At 52.9% G+C, this 18,561-nt stretch overlaps 1 protein-coding gene across 1 annotated transcript; it reads left to right on the forward strand.

Moving 5' to 3' along the window:
* Window positions 1–9,194: 9,194 nt before the first annotated feature.
* On the forward strand, window positions 9,195–15,267 carry LOC129532531 (mucin-20-like). Its single transcript, XM_055382149.2, is given in 8 exon segments — window positions 9,195–9,822; window positions 9,825–10,032; window positions 10,034–10,188; window positions 10,191–10,673; window positions 11,054–11,294; window positions 13,366–13,925; window positions 14,574–14,913; window positions 15,072–15,267. Coding segments are annotated over 8 exon segments (2,619 nt in total). The 5' UTR covers window positions 9,195–9,386.
* Window positions 15,268–18,561: the final 3,294 nt, after the last annotated feature.

The raw sequence follows: 18,561 nt of genomic DNA on the forward strand, positions 1-18,561 counted from the left end.
CCTATGATTTCATCTCTGACCCAATCAGCACCCCCCATACCCTAGCCCACTACCTGCCAAATTACCTTTGAAAAATCCCTAACCTCCAAGACTTAGATGAGTTTGATCTGAGTAATAACTCTGCCTCCCACATGATGTGGCTGGCATCATGTCAATTAACCTCTTTCTTTACCGCAATGCCATGGTCTCCATGAACTGATTTTTTTGTGCAGTGGGCAGGAAGAACCCATGGGGCAGTTACACATCTTGAAAGAGAAGCTCTTCCTGTGAGGTACATCAACTGTGGTTAAGAATCTTACATACTTATCATTTTTTGTTGTTGTGAGAACATTTAACATCTACTCTTTTCTTTTTTCTTTTTTTTTGAGATGGCGTCTTACTCTGTTGCCCAGGCTGGAGCGCAATGGCATGATCTTGGCTCACCACTACTTGCTGGGTTCAAGTGATTCTCTTGCCTCAGCCTCCTGAGTAGCTGGGATTACAGGCATCTACCACTCTTTTAGCAATTGTATTTATTTATTTATATAATTTTTAAAAAATATCTTTAACTTTTATTTCAGATTCAGGTGGTATATGTGCAGGCTTGCTATATGGGTATATTGCGTGATGCTGAGGTTTGTGGTATGAGTGATCCCATCAGCCAGACAGTGGGCATTGTACACAAGCAATATACATAATGGTGTGGTATGGTGGCACATAACTGTAATCCCAGCTACTTGGTAGGCTGAGGCAGGAGAATCTTTTGAACCCAGGTGGCAGAGGTTGCAGTGCACTGAGATCATACCACTGCACTCCAGCCTGTGCAACAGAGTGAGACTCTGTCTCAAAAAAAAAAAAAAAAAAAGAAGGTGGTTTTATAATCAGCTATAAAACTCTAAAAGGTGCTCTTGAATGCAGGTTTCTGCTAACTTTGGAGATTGTGACATTAGAATAGAGGAAAAACTTTCGGGACTCATGGAGAGCTGAAATGTTCATGAATATCAAGTAGAACAGGAATTAACTGCATGGACTGAGGTAATCTTTTTGACTTTTTGCTTAAAACGTTGTTGATCCAGGTGGGGGGGTCAGTCCCCCACCCGGCCAGCCACCCCGTCCGGGAGGGAGGTGGGGGGGTCAGCCCCCCGCCCAGCCAGCTGCCCCGTCCGGGAGGAGAGGGGTGCCTCTGCCCGGCCACCCCTACTGGGAAGTGAGGGGCCCCTCTGCCCGGCCACCACCCCGTCTGGGAGGTGTACCCAATAGCTCATTGAGAACGGGCCATGATGACAATGGCAGTTTTGTGGAATAGAAGGGGGGGAAAGGTGGGGAAAAGACTGAGAAATCGGATGGTTGCTGTGTCTGTGTAGAAAGAAGTAGACATAGGAGACTTCATTTTGTTCTGTACTAAGAAAAATTTTCTGCCTTGGGATCCTGTTATCTGTGACCTCACCCCCAACCCTGTGCTCTCTGAAACATGTGCTGTGTCCACTCAGGGTTAAATGGATTAAGGGCGGTGCAAGATGTGCTTTGTTAAACAGATGCTTGAAGGCAGCATGCTCGTTAAGAGTCATCACCACTCCCTAATCTCAAGTACCCAGAGACACAAACACCGCAGAAGGCCGCAGGGTCCTCTGCCTAGGAAAACCAGAGACCTTTGTTCACTTGTTTATCTGCTGACCTTCCCTCCACTATTGTCCTATGACCCTGCCAAATCCCCCTCTGCGAGAAACACCCAAGAATGATCAATAAAAAAAAAAAAAAAAAAAGTTGTTGATCCTTTGTTTTGTTTTTTCAGAGTCAAGGAAACTTTTCTTTTGAGCTATTGACAGCTTTTAACAAGTTATTGTACTCCTATGAACAAAATTTGGAGCATATTCATTTCTCTCTACCTGATTTCTCCAGAATTTGGCAACTGTTTGTGAATATCCTTAACTTATCACAATATAGTTATTTGCATAAGTGCAGTAATAATCTGTTTTTATTTGTAACAGGACACAATTGGAGAAACTGGTTATTTTACCAGCACTTTGACTAGAATGATGTGCTTTCCTTTAAGGAATTAAACTTGTTTTATGAAGCCAGTAAAAGCCACATGCTCTGTCTACACAGTCGCTGAACAGGGTTCCTGCCCTGTGGTAAGTAAAGAATGTCACTTTCCGACAGGCCCAGGAGCCCCAAGTTTTACCTTGGACCCTCAAAAGGAGAGGAATTCATGCAACTCATAGGTATTTGATGGTACAAATCCATGGCAGGGCTCAGCTTTAAACAAGTCTTTTCTGAGATTCCTTCTATGGAACAAAGTTTCATCAAAGCCAATTTAAAAGCCTGTGTAAAAAAATAATTATTCTTGCTGCACTGTATACAAATAATCAGGCCAAGAATAATAAAGGAAATCAGTCCTACCATGATTTGTCTTTAGTAAAAATGAGAAACTGGAGAGAGAAAAACTATGTTTTAAGAACTATAGTACACCTATTGTTAGATTCTAGTCTTGCCTAATGTTTTTCCATTTTTATTATTTTCTGCAGTTTGGACCAAATTCTAATTTTTCTTGGCTACAAGTCTTCAATATAACGTTTTCAATTTTTTCCCTTTCTTTTTTCCCATTTTTCCTCATTTGGAGTCACTGAAAGCTAAGCTGTGCTTTTTGAAGCCCTGTGAACTGAAGCTAGACAACTTAAACTTCAGAAGAAAATAACAGCAACCTGTTTACATATATAAGCTACTTTCATACCTGCCTACTGACGTATGGACTTCAGAGTAATGTGGCCTATATCAATTTTCTAGGATCGTTATTTTGTTTGTTGTTTTTCTCCCTTCCTCCTCCTATTTTCTCTTCATAGGACATGAGTATTCTCAACCTGCTAATAATGAGCTACCTATCTAGGGTAGCTATTGGGACCTACCTATCTAGGAATAAACCATCCTAGCCATGACAGACCCGATGAAACCTGAGACCAGAGACTCATTTTCTTCTAAAATGCTTTCTCCAAAAGATTTTTAAAAAGAAAAGGGGGAAATGTGAAAGGAAACTGTCTTGGGCCCCCCAAAATCATGAAGCTAAAGGGAAAAGTCAAGCTGGGAACGGCTTAGGGCAAACCTGTCTCCCGTTCTATTCAAAGTCACCCCTCTGCTTAGTGAGATAGATGCATATCTAATTGCCTCCTTTGGAGAGGCTTATCAGAAACTCAGAAGAATGCAACTATTTGTCTCTCACCCACCTGTGACCTGGAAGCCCCCTCCCTGCTTGAGTTGTCCCACCTTACCAGACTGAACCAATGTTCGTCTTACATATGTTGATTGATGTCTCATGTCTCCCTCAAACGTGTAAAACCAAACTATGCTCTGACCACCTCGGCACACGTCACCAGGACCTTCTGAGGCTGTGTCATGGACGCGAGTCCTCAACCTTCACAAAATAAACTTTCTAAATGAACTGAGACCTGCCTGAGATATTCGGGGTTCACAGTTTGCTGTCTCTCTTCACTAGGAGAGTTGTTCCATGAAGGCCGGGATCTCTTTTACTGAGTGATGTATTCCAAGTGCCTGGAGCAATGTCTGGCATGTAGAAGGAATTCCCTACATGCGTTAAATTAATGAACTAGCCTCCTACGCTCATTCAAGGTGAGAGCTGAGTTTGGCTAAAATATGGCCCAGGAACTTTCTGCATAAGACTCTTATGGCCCCCAGGGCTAACAGTCATCTGCCCAGTCTTGTAAATTTCCCAAATACCGAGGAAAATGGTCCAAAATTCAGCAAACCCAGGGAAGCTTTTAGCCAGGCTTCCTTTCCAGGGATTCCTCACTTCCTCATCTGCAACAGGCTGGGGTGGACTCACCTGCTGCTGGAATGAGGAAGCCCCTATCCCTGCGGGGGCAGGGCTGGAGGAGGGCTGGGGTGGCTGAGAGGAGCTGCATTGGTGCTTAGTCTCTTCTCCATCTTCCCTTGGGCTAAGCCTCACAGTGGGTCGCAGCTACTAGATGGGGTCTAAGAGAATACAGTCCTTGCTGTGGCCCTGGCCTCCTCTCCCTACCTGACTCCTCCCAGGGGGAGTCCTTGTCTCATTTGATAAGCAAAGAGCTGGGGCTGAGTGGAGGATGGAAGGGGCTCAGCCTACAGATCAATGGTGTCCAAGATCCCCACCCCAAGTGCTGGGTTTTGTCCCCTATGGACCCCCCTCAGCCTCTTCTGGGGAGTCTTCCTCCTCCCATTCCCTCCTTCTTCCCAGCAGCACAGCCCAGAGCAGAGTAAATTTGTGGAAGACAATGTCACGCCCAACGCAGAACCCCAGACCACGGGGCCAAAAGGACCTTGTAGATCATGTTGACGGAGGCCCAGAGAGGGCAGATAACTTGTACGTTCACACAGCTTCTTGGTCAGTGCTAAGAGTAAATTTCTGGAAGACAATGTCACACACCCAATGCAGAACCCCAGACCACGGGGCCAAAAGGACCTTGTAGATCATGTTGACGGAGGCCCAGAGACGGCAGATAACTTGTACGTTCACACAGCTCCTGGGTCAGTGTTAAGGAGAGAGCTGGAAATGGAACCTGGACCTTCCAATTTTCTTTTTCTTTTCTTTTTTCAGACAGAGTCTTGCTCTGTTGCCCAGGCTGGAGTACAGTGGAGCAATCTTAGCTAACTGCAACCTTCGCCTCCCAGGTTCAAGCAATTCTCCGACATCAGCCTCCCAAGTAGCTGGGATTACAGGCGTGCACCACCACACCTGGCTAGTTTTTGTATTTTTAGTAGAGATGGGGTTTTGCCATGTTGGTCAGGCTGGTGTCGAACTCCTGGCCTCAAGTGATCCACCCACTTTGGCCTCCCGAAGTGCTGGGGTTACAGGTGTGAGCCACTGCACCCGGCCTGGATTTAAAGTTCTTTCCAGCTCTGAGATGTTGTGATTCCCTGATGCGGATCCAGCAGGCTTTCTTCTACCCAAGAGCTGCCTTCATCAGCGCTCCTGCCCTGAAATTCCCAAGATACCTTGTCTGGTCACTGGCCAGTGGCCATAACAGTTCACGTCCGTGGCACATGGAGGGAGTAAGACTCTTCTCTAGGGAGTTTGGAAATATATTTGGTAACTGCAAGTACCTTCTCATGGCTGAATCTCCAGCTTGGCTGAGTCATCACCCTCACGCGTCCTCTCTTCCTAGGCCTTGAGACCAGATGAGTGCACTCATCTTTTCTCTCTTCCCAGCTAGTCTCTTCTCCAGCCCCGTGCCTTCGGCCTGGCCAATGTTCCTGGCTTTGACTGGGATGTAGAATCACAGGATGATGAAGATGGAAGGATGTTAGCAATTAGAGTTGTCCCACACTGGGGAGCCGTCTCTTCTCCCCAACGCTTGAGGATCAGAATGGATGTCAGGGTTCTCGCTCATTTACTGAGCACCTAAGAGGTATATATTTTTGATAAGCATCAACTGTGTAGCAGGCACTGTGTAAGAGCTTTACTATTGCATGTGATCCTCACGACAACAGCCCAGCGAGGCAGGTTTATCCATTTACAGAGCAGGAAGTGAAGGTTCAGCCTGGCTCTGAAATTCGCCCTCAGTGATAGAGCTAATCATGCCCAGGACCAGGAATGAAACCGGGTCTGACTCAAAGCCCAAGCTCCAGGCACGGGATGGGGTGGTGGTGAAACGTGAGCTCCTGTGGCTTTCCCAGCACAAGACTGAGGGGTCGATGAGGAAGTGATTTGGCTGGGCACGGTGGCTCACGCCTGTACTCCCAGCACTTTGGGAGGCTGAGGCAGGCGGATCACCTGAGGTCAGGAGTTCGACACAAGCCTGGCCAACATGGTGAAACCCCGTCTCTACTAAAAATACAAAAATTAGCCCAGCATGGTGGCACACACCTGTAATCCCAGCTACTCGGGAGGCTGAGGCAGGAGAATTGCTTGATCCCAGGAGGAAGAGGTTTCAATGAGCCGAGATCTCACTACTGTACACTCCAGCCTGGACAACAGAGAGAGACTCCATGTCAAAAAAAAAAGCTACTGATTCCACATCTTCAAATCAAATTTCAGTGGAGTGTTTACTGGGCAAGGAAGGCGGGGGGTCAGCTTGCTGACAGCCTCAGCCTGCACATTTGTGATCACTTGGCCACATCCTGGAAACTACTCAGTCACACACCTGGGCAGGAGGCTGCCCCTCCTCCCCGGTTTGAGGAAGCAGGAAAAGGTACCCGCGAGAGACAGCCAGCAGTTCTGTGGAGCGGCGGTGGCCGGCTAGGATGGGCTCTCTGGGGTCTGACTCTGTCCCTTTTCTTCTGCTGGGAGGTTGGGGTCTCTGGGAGCTCTGCAGGTAAGGAGGCCTAGAAGGGCCTGGTGGGCCTCTCCCCTAGTGGGGCTCTGGGTGTGAATTTCAGTATGAGCCACCCTTCATGGGCAAGGGCAGGCTCTCTCGGGTTGATTATAATGAATCACAGTGCTACCTGTGAAGTGCTATTATTGTTGATAAAGAGTGTGCAAATGACGGTGTGAGTGTAAGCATGCCTGGCGCTGCAGTACACACTAATCAACCATGACGGTGTGTGTGAGTGTAAGCGTGCCTGGCGCTGCAGTACACACTAATCAACCATGACAGTGTGTGTGAGTGTAAGCATGCCTGGCGCTGCAGTACACACTAATCAACCATGACGGTGTGAGTGAGTGTAAGTGTGCCTGGCGCTGCAGTACACACTAATCAACCATGACGGTGTGTGTGAGTGTAAGCGTGCCTGGCGCTGCAGTACACACTAATCAACCATGACGCTGCCATCGTAAGGGGTGGCTGAGAGTTTGTCTTTATGAACGTGGGACAGTAAGTGGGGCATGGAGCGCGGGGTTGCAGGGAGGTGCCAGCTGGTGATCATTGTGCAGAAAGCTGAAGAATGTGGCTTAACAAGATTCTGACTCCTCTAAGTTTATTACCTAGCATGGATTTCCTTCAAAATACAGATTTCGTGTGAAAAGTCCAACTGCCACAAACTGCTTGGGAAGGGTGGATGCTGACAGGCAGGGCTTTTGTGAAAGACGGGAATAAACCCTGACCTGTCGCTAATAGGAGTTGTGCCAAACTCATCACATACATTAAAAAAAAAGGATTTATTTATTTATTTTTAGAGCAGTTCTATGCTCGCTCTAAATCTCGAGTGGAGAGGCCGGGCGCGGTGGCTCACACCTGTAATCCCAGCATTTTGGGAGGCCGAGGTGGGCAGATCACCTGAGGTTGGGAGTTCGAGACCAGCCTTACCAACATGGAGAAACCCCCGTCTCTACTAAAAATACAAAATTAGCCGGGGGTGGTAGCAGGTGCCTGTAATCCCAGCTACTCGGGAGGCTGAGGCAGGAGAATTGCTTGAACCTGGGAGGTGGAGTTTGCAGTGAGCTGAGATCGCACCATTGCACTCTGGCCCGGGCAACAAAAGTGAAACTCTGTTTCAAAAAAAAAAGCTGCAGTGGAGAGTCTGGAGTTCCCATCCCCACCACTCACAGCCTCCCCCATCATCAATGTCCCCCACCAGAGCGGCACATTTGTTAGGACTGAGGAACCTACTTTGACGCATCATTATACATTATATTTTTAATCCTCACAACGGCCCTGCAAGATCCGCCCTGTTCTTACCACCCCCCACCTCCACTGCTTTAAGGGTGAGGCCACTGTGCTTCTGGGCATCCAGTAACAACTCCTCGGAGCCAGGATCTGACTCCCCACAGGCCTGAGCACTGCACCCCGTGGCCTCCTGCCTGTGCTCACCGTGGCCTGGTCTGCGCTGCACGTGTCCCGTTAGCTCCACCTTACAGGTGCGGAAATGCAGGCTTGGAGCTGAGAGACTTGGCCAGGGTCACAGGGCAGAGAGCAGATTCTCCAACTCAGGGTCCCAAGTCCACACGCTTTCCTCTCCACCAGATTTGAAGATTGTACCAGGAGAGCCGCAGTGTTCCAGAGCTACCGAGGGGCTGGGCCGGGATTTGCTGTATTTGAGAAGACCCCCCAGGACCCGAGAGGCTGTGGGCTTGGGGAGCATGAGGAGGTTTCACAGCAGAAAGGACACCCCGGGGCTCCTGGACAAGCCGGAAAATGTGCCAGGGGAAGTCAGGCTCCAAGGGCACCACTCTGGGCTTCCAGCTGTGTGGGCTGGACCAAGAAGGCTCAGAGAATTAGGGGGTTCGTATTTGATCCTTTTCCTTCCAAGACTGGGATTACCAGATAAAACACAGGGCATCCAGTTACATTTGAATTTCAGGCAACAATTTTTTTTTAAGTGTAAGTACGTAGCCAATATTGCATGAGAAATACTCATGCTAAAAAGTTATTCATCGTTTATCTGAAATGCAAGTTCAAATTTAACCGAGTGCCCTGTATTTTTATTTGCTAAATCTAGAAACCCTCTCCAAGAGGCTCCTTGGCCCACTCACAGGGAGAGCCCGATCTCCCTCTAGACAGGGGAGGCCCCCTTTCTCAGGCCAGAAAAGATCTTGTAGTAAACTACTCAAGAGGCTGAGGCAGGAGGATCGCTTGAGCCCAGGAATTCAAGACCTGCCTGGGCAACAGAGCAAGACCCTGTCTCTGGGGAAGATATCCCACCGTAGCCTCCCTCGGGGCCTCCCATTCCTCCCACCTCAGGGCCAGTCAAGGGAACAGGCCTCTGCTCCAGGCAGAAGTGCCGGCAGCCGCTCTCTGAAAAGCTAGGTGTTGCCTCAGCTGGCTCCCGGTGTCCCGTGGAAAATGCCTGGCCACGGTTTCTATGGTTCCCAGGCTCCAACCCTGCAGTTCTCAGCCCTCATTCAGGAGGGGCCTCGGCAGGGTGGGGGGTGCCCTCTTTCCCTTGCCGGAGCCCCAAGGACTCTGCCGGCTCCCTCGCTTTGGCAGCAGCACTGCCCACCCTGTCTCTGGAGGTTCCCCTGCCTCGATCCACCCAGCTACCCCAAAAGGCAAAATCATAGGCCTTTCTCGTCTTTTAAGGGTTTTTACTTCCATGGGGAAGTATGTGTTGGATGAGAAAAGTATCCGGAGAAGGGGACAGAGGTTCAGAAAGCTCTGCGAGTCCTGGACGCTGGTCTGCCTTCTTGGCTCACCCTGGAAGGTGGACGCTGGCCCCACACATGCCCTCTTAAAGACGCAGGCCGATAGCCAGCAGATCCTGGGGCTTGCTGGCCCCAAGTGAGTTGTCAGGGCTTCAGAGGACACCAGCCATGGCAACTCCAGCTCCATGGCTGCCACACAGGCCTGGGTTTCCCAGGACTGCCTCCTTCTTGTTCGCTTATGTAGATGAAAAATGAGGTAACGGCACTCCCCCGCCCCACCCTCCTCCCAGAAGTGCCCAGGGTGTAAACGCAATAGCTTGTGTGAAGTCCACTGGAACCCAGGCTCACCAAGTCAGTCTTAACCAACACAGGCCCCAGCACCTGCAGAGCAGACACTGCGATGACAACGGACGACACAGAAGTGCCCGCTATGACTCCAGCACCAGGCCACGCTGCTCTGGAAACTCAAACGCTGAGCACTGAGACCTCTTCTAGGGCCTCAACCCCAGCCGGCCCCATTCCAGAAGCAGAGACCAGGGGAGCCAAGAGAATTTCCCCTGCAAGAGAGACCAGGAGTTTCACAAAAACATCTCCCAACTTCATGGTGCTGATCGCCACCTCCGTGGAGACATCAGCCGCCAGTGGCAGCCCCGAGGGAGCTGGAATGAGCACAGTTCAGACCATCACAGGCAGTGATCCCGAGGAAGCCATCTTTGACACCCTTTGCACCAATGACAGCTCTGAAGAGGCAAAGACACTCACAATGGACATATTGACATTGGCTCACACCTCCACAGAAGCTAAGGGCCTGTCCTCAGAGAGCAGCGCCTCTTCCGACGCCCCCATCCGGTCATCACCCCGTCACGGGCCTCAGAGAGCGGTGCCTCTTCCGACGGCCCCCATCCAGTCATCACCCCATCATGGTCCCTGGGATCTGATGTCACTCTCCTTGCTGAAGCCCTGGTGACTGTCACTCACATTGAGGTTATCAATTGCAGCATCACAGAAATAGAAACAACGACTTCCAGCATCCCTGGGGCCTCAGACAGATCACATCCCCACGGAAGGGGTGAAGGCCTCGTCCACCTCCGATCCACCAGCTCTGCCTGACTCCACTGATGCAAAACCACACATCACTGAGGTCACAGCCTCTGCCGAGACCCTGTCCACAGCCGGCACCACAGAGTCAGCTGCACCTGATGCCACGGGAACCCACTCCCCACTAACAGCGCCACAGAAAGAGAAGTGACAGCACCCAGGGCCACGACCCTCAGTGGAGCTCTGGTCACAGTTAGCAGGAATCCCCTGGAAGAAACCTCAGCCCTCTCTGTTGAGACACCAAGTTACGTGAAAGTCTCAGGAGCAGCTCCGGTCTCCATAGAGGCTGGGTCAGCAGTGGGCAAAACAACTTCCTTTGCTGGGAGCTCTGCTTCCTCCTACAGCCCCTCGGAAGCCGCCCTCAAGAACTTCACCCCTTCAGAGACACCGACCATGGACAGCACAACCAAGGGGCCCTTCCCCACCAGCAGGGACCCTCTTCCTTCTGTCCCTCCGACTACAACCAACAGCAGCCGAGGGACGAACAGCACCTTAGCCAAGACCACAACCTCAGCGAAGACCACGATGAAGCCCCCAACAGCCACGCCCACCACTGCCTGGACGAGGCCGACCACAGACGTGAGTGCAGGTAAGTGGCTCCTGCTGGTGATCTTCGGGGATTTGGGATGAGGAGTTTCCAGGACGTCTCCACACTTGAGGAGTGGAGAGGAAGGAAGGATCTGGAGCCTACTCAGAGCCTGCTCCTGATGTTGCCTCTTCGTGATCTTCTAGTGGTTCTTGGCGAAATCAGGAAAAGGCAGATGGAGGGTTGTGTATGGAAAGGGGTGGGGATGGAAGTCCAGAGAAATGGTTTGCGGTCTTGGCTCTGCCTGTAACAACCCGAGTGACCTTGGGCAAGTCCCTGTCCCTCTCTGGGCCTCAGTTTCTCTACCTGTATTTGGAGAGGGTTGGAATGGGCACTGAAGTCCTGTCCAGCTCTGACCTTCTATGAAATTCACTGTTGAGCAGCTCTGGAAGCTTCTATTCCAGCCATAGCCACACAGAGGAGCAGCAGGCAGGCATCAGGCCCAAGCTGCTGCTCTCTGACGGGCTCGGACCCCATGAAAGTGGGGCCTGCTGGATGCATTTCCTGGGATTCTGTGGAAGCTGATCAGGTTGCTGGGGCAAGTGGAGGCAGGATAGAGGTGAAGGGCTGTGGGATGGAGAACCTCAGAAGACTCCATCTGGGGTCTGGGAAAGGACAGACAGGGTATATGAGGGCTTGGGTCCTCCAGATCTAAGAGTGGGGTGGTGGCATGTTTCTTGAGTTGGTTCCCGGAAAGGGAGCTGAAATGGTTTAATCGCTCTTCCATGAAACGCAGGCGGTGGGGACAGCCACCAGACAGGAAAACACACTGTACATTGATCCTTTTATGACTTTTGTGAAATTGATGGACAGGCTGGCAGGCAGGGGTCCTGGGAGAGAGTCTGGGGCACTCCATCTTGGGGTAACTCTTTTGCTCTCCTCCTTTAATTAGAATTATTAAATAATTAATAAATAATTAGAGAAGTGCACAGATACATATGCTCCTGGACGTTCAGATCAGCGTGGTGGATAATAGTAACAACGTTTCAGAAGTAGGGTCTGGTTAAATAAACTACTGCACATCCTTACCAAGGGATGGTGCTTTCTATGGAAAAAGTTTCCTATGGAAAAAGGTTCCTAGGGAAAAAGGTTCCTGTGGAAAAAGGTTCCTATGGAAAATGCTTTCCTGAAGAGCACATGCTTTGAAGGTGGCCACACTTGGGTGGAAACTGAAACTCTGCTGGTAACTAGATGTGTAATTCAGGGAACATTCCTTCACTCTTTCAGCTTCAGTTTCCTTATCTTTAAAAGGAAATGATCATAATAGCACTTATGCTGCTGTGAGATTTAAATGAGATAATGTGTCCACAGTACTCAGTACACTGCCGGACACACAGTAAGCACTCAAACAATGGTAATGATTATTATAACGTATTTTAAAATATGACACTATATTCAAACATACCATTATAATATGGCAAATGGGAATATGGACACAATATATGAGACAACCTGTTCACAACTGTTTAATGAGGAGGTTATCCAACATTAGGAATGATTTGATCCTTCAATAAAAAATCAATGTGTGAAGGTTCCTAGGCATAAAAGAAAGTTCAGAAGGATATGTACGAAATATTGTTGTCTCTCTGGGGATTGGGATTACAGGGATTTTTTCCTCTTTTTTTTTTGTTAAGTTTGTGTTTCCTAAAGTTTCTGCAATAAACATACGATGCTTGTATAATAAAAATTATAGGTTTTCCTTAATTGCATAGTCAGGGCTTGCCTCCCTGCGCCTCCGACCCCAACTCCCCAACATACAGTAGTTCTGAGGGATTTTACCCCCTGCTCCGGGAGAGAGCAGGCTTAGCCTGGATTCTGGGAGAAGCTCTTGCTTGGTCCCAGACCCAAGTAAAACAGCAGTTTCTGTTGTGTTTGGGGTGTGGCCACTGCCCTGCCCTATATAGAAAATAGGATGCATTGCGTTATTCCTTTGTTTCTCTGACAAGCTTGCCAACTTATTCCTGTTCCGGGAGAACCGGGGGCTGTCAGCACTGAAAGGGGGCTCAGAAATCCCATCTCATTTTCAGATGGGAGTGCTGAGGCCTGGCCTGGGGAAGGTGCTTGGGGATGTTGAGGCCTGGCCTGGCCTGGGGAAGGTGCTTGGGGGTGTTGAGGCCTGGCCTGGGGAAGGTGCTTGGGGGTGTTGAGGCCTGGCCTGGGGAAGGTGCTTGGAGGGTGTTGAGGCCTGGCCTGGCCTGGGGAAGGTGCTTGGGGGCGTTGAGGCCTGGCCTGGCCTGGGGAAGGTGCTTGGGGGCGTTGAGGCCTGGCCTGGCCTGGGGAAGGTGCTTGGGGGTGTTGAGGCCTGGCCTGGCCTGGGGAAGGTGCTTGCACAGGGTGACATCATTTCAGGGAGTAGTTGCCTCTGTCCCTGGCCAGTCTCCAGTCTACAGCTTCATATCCTCCCACTGGAGGACAGAGACGATGGGGGTGTCCCTATGTATGCTTAAGTGCAATGGCATTTTAAGAAAACTATTAGCAATTTTATGAAACTAAATTGCTGCTGTTTTATTAGCAGCCACAGTCAGCAAGGCCCTGGCTGGGTGCTTGCTCCGTGAAGCTGTATACGTGTGACTGCCTCAGCAGTGCTGGCTGCTCCTGCTCTTGAATCTAAAAAGCAGCTGGATAAAATGTTCACGTTTTCACTCAAAACCAAACAAACAGAAAAACTCAATTAGCTTGTTTCTGTGGGCTGAAGCACCTCTGTTTACCCGCCCCCCGCAGTGACCCCCATACTGTCCCCGGAATGGACGGACTCACGGGCTGTCACATCGCGCACATCTTCCCCGGAGAAGGGATGTGAATCTTGGTGGGGTGGGGGGCACTACCTGGCCCAGCACAGGGTGCAGGTGGGTGACCCGGGAGACTCTCCCCGCTCCAGACCTGTCATCATGTTGCCATCTGAGGCGGCACTCACAGGTTTGCGGGGCTGCACATCTTTGGGGGCCTCCACTCAGCCTGGCGCAGTGTGTGCCCAGCAAGTAGACGACCGCATCCTCGCCAGCACACATGTGCTAGAAACTTCTGTCAGGAAACGCCGCTCTTCACAGCCAAGGGTGGAAACTACTGGATGCATTGCAGAGCTGACACCCTCCCTCCGGCCTGGCTCCGAGCCGTGCCTGGTGTGGTGGAGGGGTGGAGGCCACCCTCACCGGGCCCTGTGTGCTGCTCTGATGCCGCTGAGGGGGCCGGGGCCTCGGTGTGCCCTCAGCGCGTCCACTCCAGAGGGGAGCCTGCACCCACGTTTTGGCCCTGTGGGTAAAGGTGGCCTCCCCCTGAGCTTGTAGGGGTGTGGGACACTTCCCGATGCTGCCTGCCATGATTTTACATGAAAAGCCGGGAAAAGGCACTGAGGAGCCACCTGACCCCATGGAATGCCATTTCCTGGGGTTGCTTGGCCAGAAGTCATTGACACAGCCCTGCCAGCCGGAAGCTGGGGCAGGGACAGGGTCCTGCCTTCTGGAACAGGCTCTGTGTGTGCGTGACCATGTCCCAGAGGTCTCTGCTCAGCCCTGGGGGCGGGTGGGGGTGGGGTTGGAGGGTGGATGGTGGGGGTGGGGCCAAGTTAGCCCGAGCGGTCTGTGAGGTGAGAAGGGCTGGGGTCTCTCCTCCTCTCCTCCGTACCCCACCCCGCCTTGCTCTGAATCTCTCCCTCTCTCTGTCTCTGTCGGTCTCTTTCCCTCTCTACTCCCCACTATGGTGTCTTTGGAGCCCTGGGTAAGGTGTGTGCTGAGTCTGGTCTGGTTTGGGGTAGATGTTCTTTGATCTGTTACCACTCCTGGAGGGAAAGCCCCTGGCCCGCCCCCCCTCCGTTCCTGCAGAGCCAGGCCCCCCAACCAGTCGGTGGGCAGGATGCCCACCAGTTGCCCCCATCTGGCCCAGGGGGACCTTTCCTCTGCTCTCCAGGGACCACTGCAGGTGGTGTGGCCCCTGAGGGGAGCATAAGGGTGCAGTATGTGACTCAGGGGACACAGAAGCCCTGTCCATATGGCCTTTTACGCAGCACAGCACCCAGCCCTCGGCAGCCCAGAGCAGGAACCAACAGGATAGGTGCCCAGGGGCCCCAAAGGTCAGAGTTCCTCCCACAGCTGCCAGGGAGCACAGGGACCGCAGCACAGGGTCTTCTGCTCAGCACCGGGACCCCGCTCACTGCAGCTAAAGAAACAGATACGTCCAAGGGCTCCACGGCCAGGGCCGGGCACCTGAAACAGGGTGGTCCTGGGGCGGCCACATCCACTCCTTCCAGGTGAGTTCCCGGTGACTCTCGGCCTGCAGTCGGCCTTGCTGAATTCTCTTAGGCCACCTGGCTGCCCCCTGCTACGCGTTCAGCTGTTGATCGCCCATTGACCTGTAGAAGACCTGGTCAGCCCCTCTGTCTTCTGTCACCCATGGAGGCGCCTGCAGGTGCTCCGCGCTGCCCGCCCGGCCCTGCACAGACCCGAGGCGGCACCAGGGGGCGCTGCCGGCCCGAGAACACGGGCACGGGGCGGAGGCTGCAGAGCAGGAGCCGCTGTGCGCGTTCAGGCAGCTGCTCGGGACCCCTGGCACCGACCGCAGCCCCCAGAGGCCCCCGGGGGGTTTCCGCCTGAGCCTAAACTGAAGACAGGGCCTGTTTTCAGTCATCCTGACCCAACAGACTCTGCCCGTTAGTTCCCGCGCTGCCCGGCGCCCTAGTACCCAGAGCTGGTGGGGACTCCAGGCCACCAAAGGCAGGGGCGGGGCAGGCGGTTGAAGGAAGATTGGGACACGGAGAAGAGGGACAAGGCCTGGGGCCCGAGGGGTCAGGACGCTCTGCCAGCCTCACCACCCGCAACACCCAGGCACGGACACACGCACACACTCCACACGTGTGAACACGCATGCATGGCTGCACACACGTGCACAGAGAGGCACAGCCCGCAGGAACACAGATGCACGCACACAGGCACAGGCACCCTCCCTCACTCTCTCTCTCACACACCCCAGGTGCAGACACCCCCACCCAGAGGTTGCAGCTCAGATGGAGAAACAGGCTGGGTCACAAAAGCCACGGGAGGCAGCCCCTGCTGTCGGGCGTCTTCTCTGGGGAAAGCTTTCCGGAGCCTGATGGAGGAAGACAGAGGAAAGAGACCTGTGTTCCCTGATGCACTGGCCAGCCGCTTCCCGGGGAGGGGGAGGCAGCAGCCAGGTCCAGCCCTCTGGGGAGTCACGCGGGATGTGTGGCCCCCACAAGGTCCCCCCAAAAAAAGAGAACCTGAGAACGCTGGAGCACGGAGGGCCCAGAGGCATGAGAAGCTCAGGCCCCTGGACAGGAGACCCCACCCCACACTTGAGGCCACACACCATCAGCTGACCTGGCACTCGGAGAGGACCCTGCTCCCAGTCCCCCAGCTAGCTCTCAAAACACGAACGTCAAGTTTTCATCAGGAAACTGGCGCTGCAGGGTGTCTTCCACCACGGGGCTAGCTCTGCCTGGCTGTCGCCCAAATGCCAAGGGCCTGTTTTGGAAAGCATCAACCATAAGTTCCTTGTGAGGCCTCGGCGTGGCCTGCCAGGGTCCCTCCGCTCACAGAGAGACACCCGGCCCAAGCTGGCTCTTCCCCACCGCCCAAGCCTCAGCCACGCCCCATCTTCCTCGTGTCCCCCCAGCAAGTCACCAGGCTGGTGGGGACCCAAGGGAAGAAGGAGCAGAGGCTACTCTGATCGTGTTCATTCCTAAGTCCCTCTCTCCTGCCCTAACCTAAAACCCAGTTGTGGGGAAGGAGGGCCAGTCCAGCCTCCAACAGGGAGGGCACTCCTGATGTCCTCCCCTGGACCCTTTGCCCTCAGGGCCCCGCACACTGGGTGTGACATAGGGTGGCCCCTGGGAGCACTCAGCTACTGTCCTGCACAGGGCACCTGGGGGACCCACAGCATCCTCCCTGCACCTGGCCTTCGCCCCGCCTCACAGCGTCCTGCGAGGTTGCCGGATCCCAAGGCCACACGGCCAGATTGTGGACTTCCAAGCCCTGGCTCTCTCCAACATCCACGTTACACTCATGTGGTCCCTGGAGTGGGTTAGGGACAGCGTGGCCAGCCTGGCCCTCTGGAGAAGCACGGAACTGGGGTGGGAGAAGGGAGAGGGACAGGCCTCCATGGATTGTTCCAGGACCCCCCATGGCGAGGGACCCCATTCCTCCCGAGAATTTATCTGTTCTTGTTCCACCCTCAGGCTCCTCCTAAGAATGTGCCCTGCCCTCCCCTGGCCCAGCACCTCCCCCACGGCCTCTGCTTGTGCACCCACCCTGCCCCACACTCGGGGCCCTGAGGAGCCCTCACCCTGAGACCCCTCCTCTGGAAAGGTCTCTGACCACCCACCCACTCCAGGCACCCTCTTCTTCCCCAGGGAACTTCCACTCTGTCTGGGCCATTGCTCCAAACCCTCCATCCCCTCATCAACCTCGGGGGCAGGAAGTCAAAGAAAAACCAGGCTGCCTTGTTCTCAGCAGGAGCTCAGCAGGAGCCCAGGGCCTGGCAGAGGTTCTGCGAATCACAGGATGAGCCAAGGAAGGGAAGAGTGACACTGTCCCAGTCCCCGAGGACCCAGGCCCCATGCCCCCATAGGCCCTGCCCCACAGGCCGGTCCTCCCCCAGCCCCACCCCTCCCCAGACCTCATCCCTCCCCAGCCCCACCTTCCCCAGGCCTCACCCCTCCCCAGGCCTCATCCCTCCCCCAGACCTACCCCTCCCCAGCCCCACCTTCCCCAGGCCTCACCCCTCCCCATCCCCACTCTCCCCTGGCCCCACCCTCCCCAGGCCTCACCCCTCCCAGGCCTCATCCCTTCCTAGCCCTGCCCTCCCCTGGCCCCACCCTCCCCAGCCCCACCTTTTTCTGGCCCTGCCCTCCCCGGGACCCACCCCAGCTCTCACAGCATGTCAGTGTCCAGTGAGGCCAGCTGGATCCCATGGCTGCACTGCCAGGTGGTGAGTCAAAGCCCTGGGCTCCCAGGACTCTGTCACTTTAGGGATCCCCTCCCACCACCCCGCAAACCCCTCACACCCCACATCACCCTCACCCGCAGCTCCTGCTTCCCCACGCCCAGGATGAACACCCAGTAATTAAGATATTCAAGTATTTTCTTTCTTTCAATTTCTATTTATACACCTTCAAATTAAAATTGGAATAAAGTTGTCTGTATAACTTAATGCTCTCACTTAGCACGACCCTCTCATGAGTGTTTTCTCATGTTACGGGAAGTTCTTCGGCAGCACTGTCTACCTGTAGCGGCTGCCGAACGTGACAGGATTTGCATTTGCCAGAATCGATTGAACTACTTCCATGAGGTTGGAAAGATGGACATTTAGGCCCTTTACTTCTTTATTTTTACCAACATTTTCTAAATGCTGCAAAATGAACACCTGGACCGTTTTGTTGTTTACTTGTTTACTCCTCCATGTAGATCAGGGGTCTGCAAACGTGCTCTGCAGAGAGCTAGAGAGTCAGTATTGTGCTGGGGGCGGGGACGGGGAAGATGGTCTCCACCGCACACTCTTCCTTATTCACTAATTGTTTTCACAGCCCTTCCAACGTAACCACGGACCATTCCGAGCTCTTGGCCGTGCAGCAACAGGCCGAAGAGCGGATTTTGACCACTTGCCAGTTTATCGTCCTAAAGGCAGCATTACTAGGTCAGCCAAATTGGAAGGCTTCTGGTGCATATTACCAAATCCCTCTCCAGAACAAAATTATACTAATCGATACTTTTGCTACTAGTATCTGAAAATGTGTATTCCGCTGAATATTTGCCAACATTGACTATTACTATTTTAAGCAGGTTGCTAAACTCATTGTTAAAACTCAAATTGCATCTTCCTGGGTTGTTGTGATTCTATTTCCACATCTAACTTCATTCGATTGCGCCTTCTTTCTTCCCCT

Source organism: Gorilla gorilla, chromosome 2, assembly GCF_029281585.2.
Source record: "Gorilla gorilla gorilla isolate KB3781 chromosome 2, NHGRI_mGorGor1-v2.1_pri, whole genome shotgun sequence".
Lineage (NCBI taxonomy): Eukaryota > Metazoa > Chordata > Mammalia > Primates > Hominidae > Gorilla > Gorilla gorilla.